This window comes from Parambassis ranga, chromosome 9 (assembly GCF_900634625.1).
Source record: "Parambassis ranga chromosome 9, fParRan2.1, whole genome shotgun sequence".
Classification (NCBI taxonomy): Eukaryota; Metazoa; Chordata; class Actinopteri; family Ambassidae; genus Parambassis; species Parambassis ranga.
Genome location: NC_041030.1, coordinates 7,670,642 through 7,682,953, shown reverse-complemented (window position 1 = coordinate 7,682,953; position 12,312 = coordinate 7,670,642). Strand labels below are relative to the sequence as shown.

Sequence of the window (12,312 nt, the reverse complement as noted above, 5' to 3'; positions counted from 1 at the left end):
GAGAGTAGCGTATTGCTCCCCATGAAGTAAAGTGGAAAAGAGAATGAAAGTGATTGGGGGGGGGGTGGGGGGCAGCATGTAAAGGGCATTCTGCCCAGTTCACCAGTGTGAAGGAAACAATATGGCTCCAGTTTCTTCTGCTCAGCCATTCTGAACTGCTGAATTTATTATTTGTGCATGTTGGGCATGTGCATGTATACATACGTGTGTTTTTGTATTTGTGTGTGTTTGTATCGTGTGTGTGTGTGTGTGTGTGTGTTTGGCTTTTTGGCAGCCTGTGCTCCAGATGCACAGGGTTGTTATTGTGTAGCGGCATATTAAATGGTTGAAGGAGACATTTCTGTGGGTTTCCTGCTAGCAGAATAGGATCTCCTTCTCTCCCCTCTCCTCTCTGCTCTCTAGTAGACAATTACAGGATAGAATCTGCTCTCCTGGCTCAGCTGGGCTTTGAAAAGCTTACATGAATATCTCAAAATTAGCAGGAAGCTCTTGAAGGAAAAAAAGACATTTTAAATTGGCATGACGTCTTTCCAAGTCTCTCCAAGACTGCTCATATTGACAGACAAGATAGCTTGCTTTCTCTTTGTATACCTTCCTTGCTATTTATTTACCTTGTGATTTCTCACCTCACTCCCAGGTGTTTCCAGTAAGCGGAGGTATAAACGTCGTGAGGTGGAGCAGATCCAGAAGGATGTGAGGAGGATGCATTCTTTGAACTTTGGGCATGTGCAGAAGATCCTCCGTGCCAAGCGCCTGCAGCGACAAGCCAAAACAGGAAACAATGTCATCAAAAGGCGGCCCGGACGGCCCCGAAAGCAACCTCTAGAGGAGTCAGAGCTGACCAATACGAGGGAGGAAGTCTGGGTGGATGGTCGAAGTTTGGACATGTTGGCCAGTCGGAGAGGTGATGGGAGGACTCTGGGGATGCCTGTCCTGGAGAGGTGTGATAACCTGCCAGGTAGGCAGAGCCTCAGGCCAAGCTTGACCCCCGAGCCTCTGGAGTTCTCCAATCACGACTCCATCTCAGCAACTATCGAGACTGTTGTGCATCAAGCACGCTCTGTACCTCCACTGGCTAAAGGGGGTAAACGCAGAGGCAGGGGCCACAGCAGGGACGAATTATGGGTTCCTAACAGTCAGTAGACCTGCAGGAGAGAGTGACTCCAGAACCAGAGAGCAGTTAATGGAGTCAGTGCTGTTTCAAGCCTATCAGATGCAGTGCCCTTAAGTTTGGGACTCCCTGGTGCACTTTGACTTGTTTCTCCTCCCTAATTTGGTGTGAGGAATTCAGTGGGTTGGTGGCAGGGCAGGAGGAGGGAACACTTCAATGCCGTCCCTTGGTTTGCTCAACCCAACCAGACATGGGCCTTTCAAAGATTCATTGGACCTTCATTTACAATGGCACTACATGGTACTATTTGATACCGATTCTGATGCTATAAAAGTGTGTGGTACTTATGATAGTGTAGGATATTATGTGATTCTTTATGTATCTGATACAGTGATGTGTATGGTACTTTATGATACTGTATCTGAATGTGGCTTTAGCCATATATTTACCAGCAAGGGGAGGGGGAATGGTCAATATAAAACTGTGCAGCTCTGCTTATTTTTGCCTTTCTGAGGACACTTGTCAAAGACATGGGATGATACATCAGTAATTAAGCCACCTTACCCCTAATAGCTTATTCCTGTTTTTGCCTCTATTCATCTCTACCTTTGCCCTCTCTGAGAAGTAAATGATACTTCCTGGCAGCTCCTCACCCTGTGGTCTCCCTCCCTACTCGACACCCACCCCAATTCTTTAGCCCTCCCTGGTGCCTGTCTCTCAACTCCATCATCTCCTCTTGTCCTCTCATCTAATGTTTTACATCTCATAATGCTTGCACTTCCTCAGTCTAACCCCTCCCCTCCTCATTAATTTCTCCCTCCTTGTTCAGGCCTCACCTGGGCAGGGACATAAAGGCAATATGGTGGATGAGACTGTCCCAGACTGTACATAGAAACAAAGTCCACTGTTGCCTGCCTTGTACAATGGGAAACCAGCTCATAATAGATGTGTACTGGCATACAGTATATTAAATAGAATTGTTGTACCATAGACAATGAAAGTGTGTATTGTTTTATAACCAAAAACAGACATGGGTGTGACTCAAGACAAGTTTGTTTTCAGACAGAGAGAACCACATGTATTCATTCATACGCTCACTATTATGTTTATATTCAGGGGGCATCACATACAGGAGGAATATCAGGTGTGTTTTTGGTAAACCTTAGAATTGGTTTAATGCACTATTGAAAAAAAAAAACATAGACTTGCTTCAATCAAATGCAGCACTTACATGCTTGTTCCAGCCTTATGTTTTGGCATTTGATGGTATGGGTATCCATTCCAGAGAGCATGCATTATTTTAATCAATTTGTATATGCAGGCTGCGCAGCCAAAAGCGTCAAACCGAAGCCCTGAACCTGAATGGTGATTGGACAGTTCAGAGGAAGAGGCCTCACAGTCAGTGTTTTGAAGAGCTAATCCCAGTCTTTCTACTTAACATGATTTTCAAATCCATATCCTTGGAAATATTTTTGGAAAGTGAATCCAGTATTTAGATTTAGAAACCAAAGTCTCAGTATTCAGTGTAAGGATGTATTATTTGAAAGTATCTAAATCAGAGTTTGACAAACTCTCCACCATGTTGGCACCAATGTAAAGCATTCCTATGTGCACTGTAGAATGTAGCCATCTTGGATTTTATTTTGCGTCAATATGTTAAACTCTATCTACAGTATCTGTGGCTTTGGGTAGTGGTTGGTATTTTCTCAAAAAAAAAAAAGTATTTCAGAATATGAAGCAATGGATCAGTGTTTCTTTGTTTAGCAACTTTGTTTTGTTTCTGGAGATTCTGTTTTCTTTGGATAGGTGGATTCTCAGTTGCAGCAGTTCAACTTGTGCCTTATGTTTCTTTCTCTCACTAATTGCATTTGACCTGAGAAATACAAAGTGGCAAGGAGCGCCCTAGAAAGTGACCCAAAATGTTCATGATTGTGCATAATGACACACGTGTCTTAGTCATCAGAACCCTGACACTGCCTGTGTCCCTTCACAGCTTCCATAGTCAGCATCCTCTGCCACCGGGCACCGAGTCTTCTGCCCAGCTTCCTCCTCGTTTCCTGTCCCATATCACCATGTCAATGCTAGAAGGGCTGGACTGATGCCGATATTATATTGCTGTATTAAACACACATCACATACTGACAGAAACAGAGAGGTCCACTGTCTCAGATGTGTTTCTGTCCAGGGATATTGATTGTACTTAGATGTATAATTGAAGATCACTCACTCAGCCCAGTACTTTATGAGTTATTTTCCAACATGTAACCGCTTATATGCTTGGTGGAGGAGGAACAGAGGAGGTTGTCATGGAAACCACATTCTCATACATTGTTGTTTGCTATGCATCAGGCCATGCCTGGCAATGACCTTAAAAGGAATTTCTGTTCTGGGTCCACCCTTCGACAAAGAAAAATAAGTGGTCTTATTTACTTAATAAAATGAATTCATGTAACAAGAATTGTGAATAATACCAGTAATAATTTGTAATAAGTTGTGCAGAAAGTGACTATCATTTCATGAAAACTATAGATACTGCAGGTCTATGCAGTACAGCCTTAACCAGATGTAAAACTACAGTATTAATGTGTTTGTTGTAAATAGTGTTAGTATGTCCATCCTGCATGGATAGCAGTTGGGCTCAGCTATGCTGGGACTGTCTCGTAATACCACAGTAGACCTTCGCTCTTTATCAAGACTGCTCCAGACCCAAGTAAATGAACAGAAATGATTCCCCTGACTGGTTTTCTTATGACAGATTCTGCTGTACACTGACAGCCATTGTTTCATCCAGCCCATTAAATTACACAGAATGCTAAAATAATTTGCCTTACCACACTTTAAAAAGTTCTTGGAGCCCCGTTGAAGTGTACTCGACCAAAAATAGGAAATCCCGGCTGACTTGTAGCTACTTTGCCTGCAGCTAGTTGGGGCAGTGCTGTAGCATGAAGAGTAAGCAAGAGGGTTGTGTGATGGGGGGAGTTCTCAGAGGAAATAGCCAAAAATACACTCGTCCTAACATTAGTGTGCTTAACCTTGCTTTGCTGGATGACTTTCAGTGGGTCTGCAGTCTGTTGTGGTGAAGATGGGGTCTAGAAATGTGGGCCGTGAGGTAAAGAGACTACACACTTGGCAGCTTACTCCGCCGTACTGTGGTCGGTCAATGGTCTCTGATGCTAGAGTTAAAGACCCCAGGTGTTGTCTGTCCTGTCTGTCTCTCCTACCAGCCAATGCTCCGGTGCCTTCTAACACTGACAAGTATTGTCCTAATCCAGAGCTTTCACTCTACAGAGACTGCAGAGGGGATGTGGTTGTGAATAGGGTTTAAGGTCACTGTTGTTATAATGTATTTAGCAGCCAATCTGGACCCGTGGCTACAGGAGGCCCCTGAACACCGATGTAAGGATCTTTGTCTTCAGGCAGTGCAGCAGTGTTTGATCTTACATCCGTGGTCCAGGGTAGTTTTCTCTGCAGTCCACATTAAAACCACTTCAATACAGCAAATATAAGATGAGAGATAATGGCACCTACATTTTGATCACCTGCCATTCCCTGTGTGGCATGCTGTGACGAGTATCCTACACACGGAGTGAGGGAGAGGTCATGTGAGCCTCATAATGTACATGAAGTCATCCTCACAGCATACCGTTCTAAGCTATAACATTGTTCAAAGCTGAAAGTGCAGATGAAGCATTGAGAAAACCAATAAATGTACTTCTTTAGAGCACAAAGTGAGCTCTTCTAACAGTGTGGGCATATTTTAGTTTGTATACATAGTGTATTTGAACCTTTTTCTAGAGTGGGTTTCCTTTATTTGCATGCTCAACTTGACTGTATGCATAAATATTTTAGACAAGCCGAAAGTTGAATTTCAATTGAATTTGAAGCAAGACTTGTACATTGTTTGATATGTTTCTTTTTGTAATGAATTTTTTAATTCATGAAGCATTTTTGTACATTGTATGAATATTACAAACTGCAAATATTTGACATATAGAGTAAATACTAGATGCGCGTGCATATGCATATATCCTTCACAGTATGTATGTGTAATTGTACACATATATTTTGTATTTGCATTTGCTGGCATACAGATATATGTCTTTAGCACATATGTACATGTAATATATATGTATATCCATGTCTGCTGGCATGCTTTTGGTCATGTTTATCTTTCATGATCTTGTAGGTTCATTTTTTTTTTTAATTTCTTTTTCCTCAAAAAGAAAGGCTCATTTTTTTGCTACCCTTCTGTTGGCTGGCAGCGTTGAGCACTTATTAAGAAGAACTACAGTTGAAGTTGTTCATGTTATCCATTGTGTGAAATAATAAATGACTTTATTGACAGTTGATGATGGCATATGTTTTTTTTTTCTATGAAATTAAGATTTTGTTCCCATAAAAAAACTGCTTGCTCACATGCTGAGAGCCGGTTGTGACTTTGCCTCTGTGTGTGTGTGAGGGAGTAAGATGACAGGGGGGCGTGCTGCACCATTGGTGCTGAATGTCAGATGGTCTCAGTGAATGAGTACTACTCTACAATGTGTCTGCATGTTGCGGCTAAACTGGAGGGAATCCTCTCACCAGATTATGCTACAGCCTCACTAAGTCACACACACACATGCATGCACACATACCTACAAACTCTTACTCGTGTACTTCTTCATTAGCCAAGCCTACATTACTAAATCCTCCTTGCATGAGCCCATCAGTGTCACTTCTAGGTGGGCTGGGCTGCAGGCTGCTCTGTTATTGGACAGAGCTGAGTGGGAAGTGCCCCACTATTGGCTGCCGCCAACTAGTAAAATTCTTCTGTTACCATGGTTGCAGGGTGAGCTGCCCAAATGTGTCTCAGTGCATCTAGTGGTGCTGATGGAACTGCCGGCACCACCGGTGTTGTGCTGGGGAAAAAAAAAACCCTTTTGATGGAAGTCAGAGCTGCAGTGGGGCTGCACCCACATCACTCTCTACTGATGCCTGTAAATGAGCCCACATGGTCTCAGTCTTGCACGAGAGAGAGACAAGGGATGAGATAGATCATGGATGAAATAGCACAGCAAAACACACCCTGCATGAAGGATGAGCTCTTGAGCCAGGGAGACAGTTGGAGGGGAAAACAGAAGCATCAATCAGATCTACCGGTGTCATATGTGGTTTCCTCTTGTTGTCCACTAAATATTACAAAAGTTCCAGATAGGAACGATTGCATAAAAACACACACATCATCATCATTGATGTCGTCGACGGTGGCGGTGGCATCATCAGTGATACTGGCAGGTTTATTTAATTGAAAAGGTGGAATTGCTGTGGACGCCCAGCATTCAATGTTCCTCACTGTGGTTATTACGCCCCTGCTATTATAATAGGACTAAAGGGAAGCATTTGTCTACTTGTTGCTCCAAAAGTGTGCACTTTTTAGTAACCATATCTTTAGGGCTCATATTGCAGATACTACCTTCTATGACATATGTGTCAGAAATCACAGATCCCATGTATGTGTTATGATATGGTATCAAGATATATGGAGGAGTTTAAGTTTAAAAATGTAGGAGTAGGGGGCAAGGCTTATAAATTGTGGAGCTTAGCTTAGCTGGGGCCAGCGTAGGTTTACTATTTTAAACTTAAACAAAAATTTGGGAGGCTCTTCCTCCCAGCTCTCTGTGGATCTGCCCTCCTGTGGAATGTAGGATTTAGGGTTGAAAGAACCTGACAGTGAGTACACCTTAAAATATGCATGGTCCAAGTCACAACTTTTAAACATGTTTGAATTATGGCTTCAAATTTATACTTAATTCTGATGACTTTAGTTGATTATTTTATTCAAAGAAAAGTGCAGAACAGAAAGTATTGTCCTGTGTACAGGCAATGAAAAACACTTCACAGATCATCAGCTGTGAGTTATTGTTATTTAGTGGCCAGTCGATGGCTCATCAGCAGCCAAAAATACCCTAAACCTTTGTAGAAACCTTGTGGAGGATAATAGATTGTTTGGGACTTTGGCACTAACATTTTTATTTGTTTGCTTGCAATGTTAATTCTCAATTGTTAATTCTTCTGTCTAAAATTCTAACCACATCCTCCAATCTGACCAAATCCGATCAACATTTACCCCCTAACATACTGTGTCTCCTTGTGGTAGACAAAACAAAATCAGTCTGTTTGGTTTTGTAGGTTGACAAAGCACTTTTGTCACACCACCATCTGCAGCACAGTTATCTGGAATTGCTGCAAACAGAACATATTTTGCAATCTTCTGGCCACACCCCTCCATCTCTGTGCTAACAAAACCAGTCTTTGGACCTTTGGAAGTTTTCTTCCACTGTGTTTGGGGCTCATTAACATATTGATATGAAACATGTCCTCTGTCTCCACATTGATATGAGCTGGCCTTTTAGCAAAAGGTCCATCTATGTCAAAGGAATAGTTTCAGATGTCACAATATGGATTTTTTTTGTATAAAATACTAAATTTCTCTAAATGTAACTCTTTGAACAGACTTGTTGACATAAAAGTGATTCATAAATGTGATGGACTATTTGAGAATCTCAACAGTGATAATATCCTGAGTTAAGATGCAGCAGTGAGTGCCAGTGAATATCAGTGAATGGTTGAGGCTCATCCAAAACCACAGAGACCACCAACACCAGACAGAGCCATAAATTCACTACACATAGTCCCACAGTCCAGGCCAACTAACCAGGAAGCCTGGCGCAACCGTGCATTCCCTCCATTTATCTCTGTTGGTGTTTTCAGAGGATGACTATTGCTGGTGTTTATGAAGATGGATAGAGCAAGCAACATCTAAAGCACCTCCTCCCTCCCTCCTCCCTCCTCCCTGCTTCTCCTCTGCACAGTGATGGGAGACACCATCTGGTGGTGAAATATATCAGTGCGGTTTCAGCCTCTTTGAAAAACCTTCATGTCACATCCACAGGACCGAGAGAGAGCATCACCTACCTCACTGCGGTTAAAGCAGGAAGTGTGACAGCTACACAGAGGCAGTTTAGGAGGAGGCACGATGAAATGTTTTGTAGGGATTTGAAGGATAAGAATCTGAACTCTGACCTGAGGGAGTCAAAAGAGCATACCTGCAGTGCTTTGTTCATTGATCCACTTGAGAGATCAGTGCAGGAATTACTGTAGCTGAACTCTGGTTACGCTGTGTGTGTGTGTGGTGCAAGAACAGAGCAAGAGAGAGAGAGAGAAAAAACACCAGAGATATGACAGAATGTGTTCTGCATGGAGCCGGCCACTGTTGCCACGGTGACAGTGTGACTCATGGCAGTTTGATTTGGTTTTAGAGTGGTGCCCTGTTTTGTGTGCGATATGTGTGATTATGAGCATGTGTGAAAAAATACCTGCCGGCATCTATGTAAAAATGTACCTATGTGGGTGTTATTTACATATGTGCAGGTGGGATGATGAATGGAAAATCAAACAGTGCTGAGACTAATTGTCCACCTCGCTTGTGTCTCCTCAGGTGGAGCCTTTGTTAGCAGTTTGGCTCAGTCTGAGTCTTATTAATGATGCCAACACTTAGGTAATGTGCCTTTTTGATGAGAGTAGGCCACTTAATCTCTCTATTTAGGACCCATCTCTCACACACACATTTCCTCACACACCTCCCCCTCAATCCTCCTAATAAGCTGCCTCTCTGTCTCCTGTAATTTGGCAGACGAGTCTATTATATGATACAGTCATATTTTATTAATGGACCCCCATAGTGAACACACACACACCCCTTAGCGGATGAGATTATGTGACGCACAGGGAGCGTGTCTCTGCGTTAAAAATGATTTCGACTCCACACTTTGTTTTCATCTACGTCGTTCATCTGCTGTGTTGTTAGTATTGGGCTGGAAGGCAGAACCACAGGCATTTCTGCTGAAGCTGGCACTGTTCCTCCACACTTCATTACACTTCCATCAGCTCTGTGATAGCATGGAACAGTGCAGCTTCAAAAGGCCGAAAAACAGCAAAATAAAAGACAACGTTCAATTATTGAGTTAAACATTTCGTGGAAATATTCTTCATGTCTCTCTCTCACTCCTCTGCAGTGTTGAGCAGATAATTTATACCATATGCTTCAGCAGTGCCAGGCATTTCAAGCAACTGTGGTGAAGGAGCTACACTTCTCCAAAACGAATTTTCTATTGCTGCAGTGACATATTGCCTCACAAGTTCTGTCCTTGTTTTAGCAGATCTGCAGTCATTTAATGAAGTGTATTCAATTCTTCTCTTATACGGCAACAATCATCAGCAGGTGATCTGACTGACCAAAAGGCAGCATCGCTGGCAGTTCAACGTCATATCTTACACAGGAATCTACTAGAAGAACTTTCTGACTGGATGATGGTTCACTCTGAACAGACAAGAATGTGTGCACCAGATTTCTTTGCAAACCATTCAGCCGTTACCTCAGTTGAAACCACAACATTTAACCTCAATGTGCTGCTGTCTGAGAATCACCAAACTATGATTCATTCTCTAGGGGGGTGATGAAATTACATGGTAATCTATGTGATAATCCAGTGACATTTCAGGCTGGGCTGAGAAACATTTTATCCCCACAGACACAGTGATGGTGGCTGGGAAAAATTGGTTATTGGTATTTTATTGTATTTTATTATATCACATGAGCAATTTTCCATTTGTTAGCCTCGCATAAATACTGACAAATTTCATTTAATTTTAAATGGAGTATGATAAAGGTATTCCCCAACAGCAAACAAATCCACTTTTCCAGTGTTTCTGTCTGACAACAAAGGCGCACATGTTGTTAAAACACATCATCAATTTTAAACCTAATAAGTATGGAAATACATTTTTTTTGTGAGTCTCTCGTGTACAATGCATCTTGGTACTTGTAGGCACTGCAATAAATGCTGAGTTTAGCAGAACAACTTTATCAATCTCATTTTTACTTGGAGGTCATTTTCCAAGATGTTTTTTTTATTACAATACACAAGTCATTGTGCAATTATCATTACACAGGTGCAGTGCAACATTTTAAAGAGCATCTCCATCACCCAGCAGATGATCTGAATAAGAACTTCCTTCTTATGAGACAAGGCCACCACATCTCTTGTTGTCTCATTTTGTTGAAGTTGATGAATAGATTAAGATTAAGTTGTTCTCATTGACTCCCCTCTTTAATGCCTGTAATGGCTTGTCTTCATGGAGGCAATAACAGAGAAAACGGTATCTGATGGTTAATTCTCCAGGAAACACCGCAGTGCCAAAGATAAGACAATATTTATACCAGTATGTTTGTTCGTGCACATGTTATCCAAGCAAATCTCCACATCTCTGAACGTGTTCGTGCTTATGTGCGTTTGACATGTGAGTGTTCACATAATGGAGAAGAAGTGAAGCTTTGAGCTGTCAGGTAGACGTGAAGTTACGTGACAGTCAGGCATTACATGCTGGGAACAAACAAATGATTAAAGTCACTGGACTGGAACTGAGCGGCTGCTCATTAGACACATGCGACAATGTTTGTACCAACATATAGAATGTTCTCTGGCAGTCATTAGATAAAAACACCTGTGCAGACACTTCAGTGTGTCAACAAAATGTGTCTGTGTGTTTGTGTGTGTGTGTGTGTAGGAGAGAAGAAGAGTGAAAAAAGAGAGAAACAGCCTGGGGCTCAGACACTGGCCCCGCCCCCAGGCAACTTTGAAGTTTGCAAATAATATATGATATGAGAAAAATATTTGCAGCACATAAATTTATGATCGTGTTGTTCGTGTACGTGATGAATGCCTGAAGTCTGAGAAACATATTTACAACCCGCAGGCTTGCAACAATAATTAATCAGTTTAAATGGCCCGATCAAGGAAAATTCTACAAAAATAGTTCAAATAGATTTTTCGGGGTCCAGGGATAAAACAAATAGTTGAGTGCTATAGGAAACAGTAGGTACAGTCTGACCTCTGCTGCCCCTCTCCATGGAACCCATGGTGTTTTTTCCTCTGTCTGTTTCAGTTCCAGCCCTCCAAGGCACATTACATAACTACACTATTATTTTCCATCCCCTGCCTCTTTCAGTCTGACTGACATAGCAGAGGAAATACAGATCCAAACAAGGCAATGATAATGACTCGCACCTCTTCTTTGATCTCACTATTTGTCACACCCTGTCACTGTTTGCTGCAAAACTCTCCCTCCTTCTCTCAGTCTCTCTTCTATCTCCACCACATGTTGGTCTGCTTTTGCACCCAGTGTGGTATGCTGGCTTTCCATTAGTTCATTGCCCTCGCTTTGAGAATGCACTTGTATGCTGTGTGTGCATGCATGTGTGTGTGTGTATGCATGTGCACATGTGCGTGTGTCTCCTGAGTCTCAGAACAGTATTATTGTAAACATATCATTTGATGGGGAGAGTGGTTCAGGTTGTTGGCTGGCTGCCCTGCTTTCATTTGGAACAGAGCTGCCAACATCTGGACTGTGTCAACACTCACTGACAGTGTTTGTGTGTGTGCGTGTGTGTGTATACGTGTGTGTGTGTGTGTGTGTGTAAGGGTTCCTGCTTTAGCCCCAGAGCTGTCAGCCATTGGATGGGGAACAGATTTGCTGAGATTAATCAAAGGTGTAGCATTAATAAAAAGGAGCCCTGTGCCTCTGTGCCTCTAAGCGGCCATTTTAAGAGCCTGAGAGAGCAGCCTCGCATCCTTAAGGATGAGCAGCAGTCACAGGCCATGTGCAAACACACAGGTACACTCACAAACACACACACATCACGGTGCGTTTTTTAGCTGAAAATTATTATTATTATTATTTGTGTAAATCATACAAGAAAATGTGTAGACATTACCTGTTATTTATTTGACTTGAAATGTGCCTTCATCAGTTGATTTAAGTCCAGGTCAGGATGTGTAGCCCCACAGACACACATAAAGCATTTCACTGCAGGAAATAAAGGAGAAAGAAAAGGACCGGGCTTACCTCACTCATTTATGTAAAGTGAGAGCAGATGCATTGGAATTATTGCTGTATACACATCAATGATGTGAATGCTGGAGGAGAGATACATCAAATCGCAGTGGGAGAGAGGCAGAACACACAAGTGAAGAAATCATATTCACTATAGTCTGGTTATTTTAGTACTACTTTCATTGTGCCTCTTACAGTAGTATCTACTATCGTTTGTGCTAAGTCAAAGCTAGAGTTTCCTTCCTTTTGTGGTGGCGTAACTACATCTT

At 42.2% G+C, this 12,312-nt stretch overlaps 1 protein-coding gene across 1 annotated transcript in view; it reads left to right on the top strand.

Moving 5' to 3' along the window:
• The window catches only part of setbp1 (SET binding protein 1), a 29,010-nt gene extending 26,633 nt beyond the window's left edge, over nt 1-2,377 (top strand). Inside the window, exon 7 of the mRNA XM_028413652.1 lies at nt 638-2,377. Coding sequence (XP_028269453.1) covers nt 638-1,143 — 506 coding nt within the window. The 3' untranslated portion in view covers nt 1,144-2,377. The remainder of the gene's footprint in view (nt 1-637) is intronic.
• Nucleotides 2,378-12,312: the final 9,935 nt, after the last annotated feature.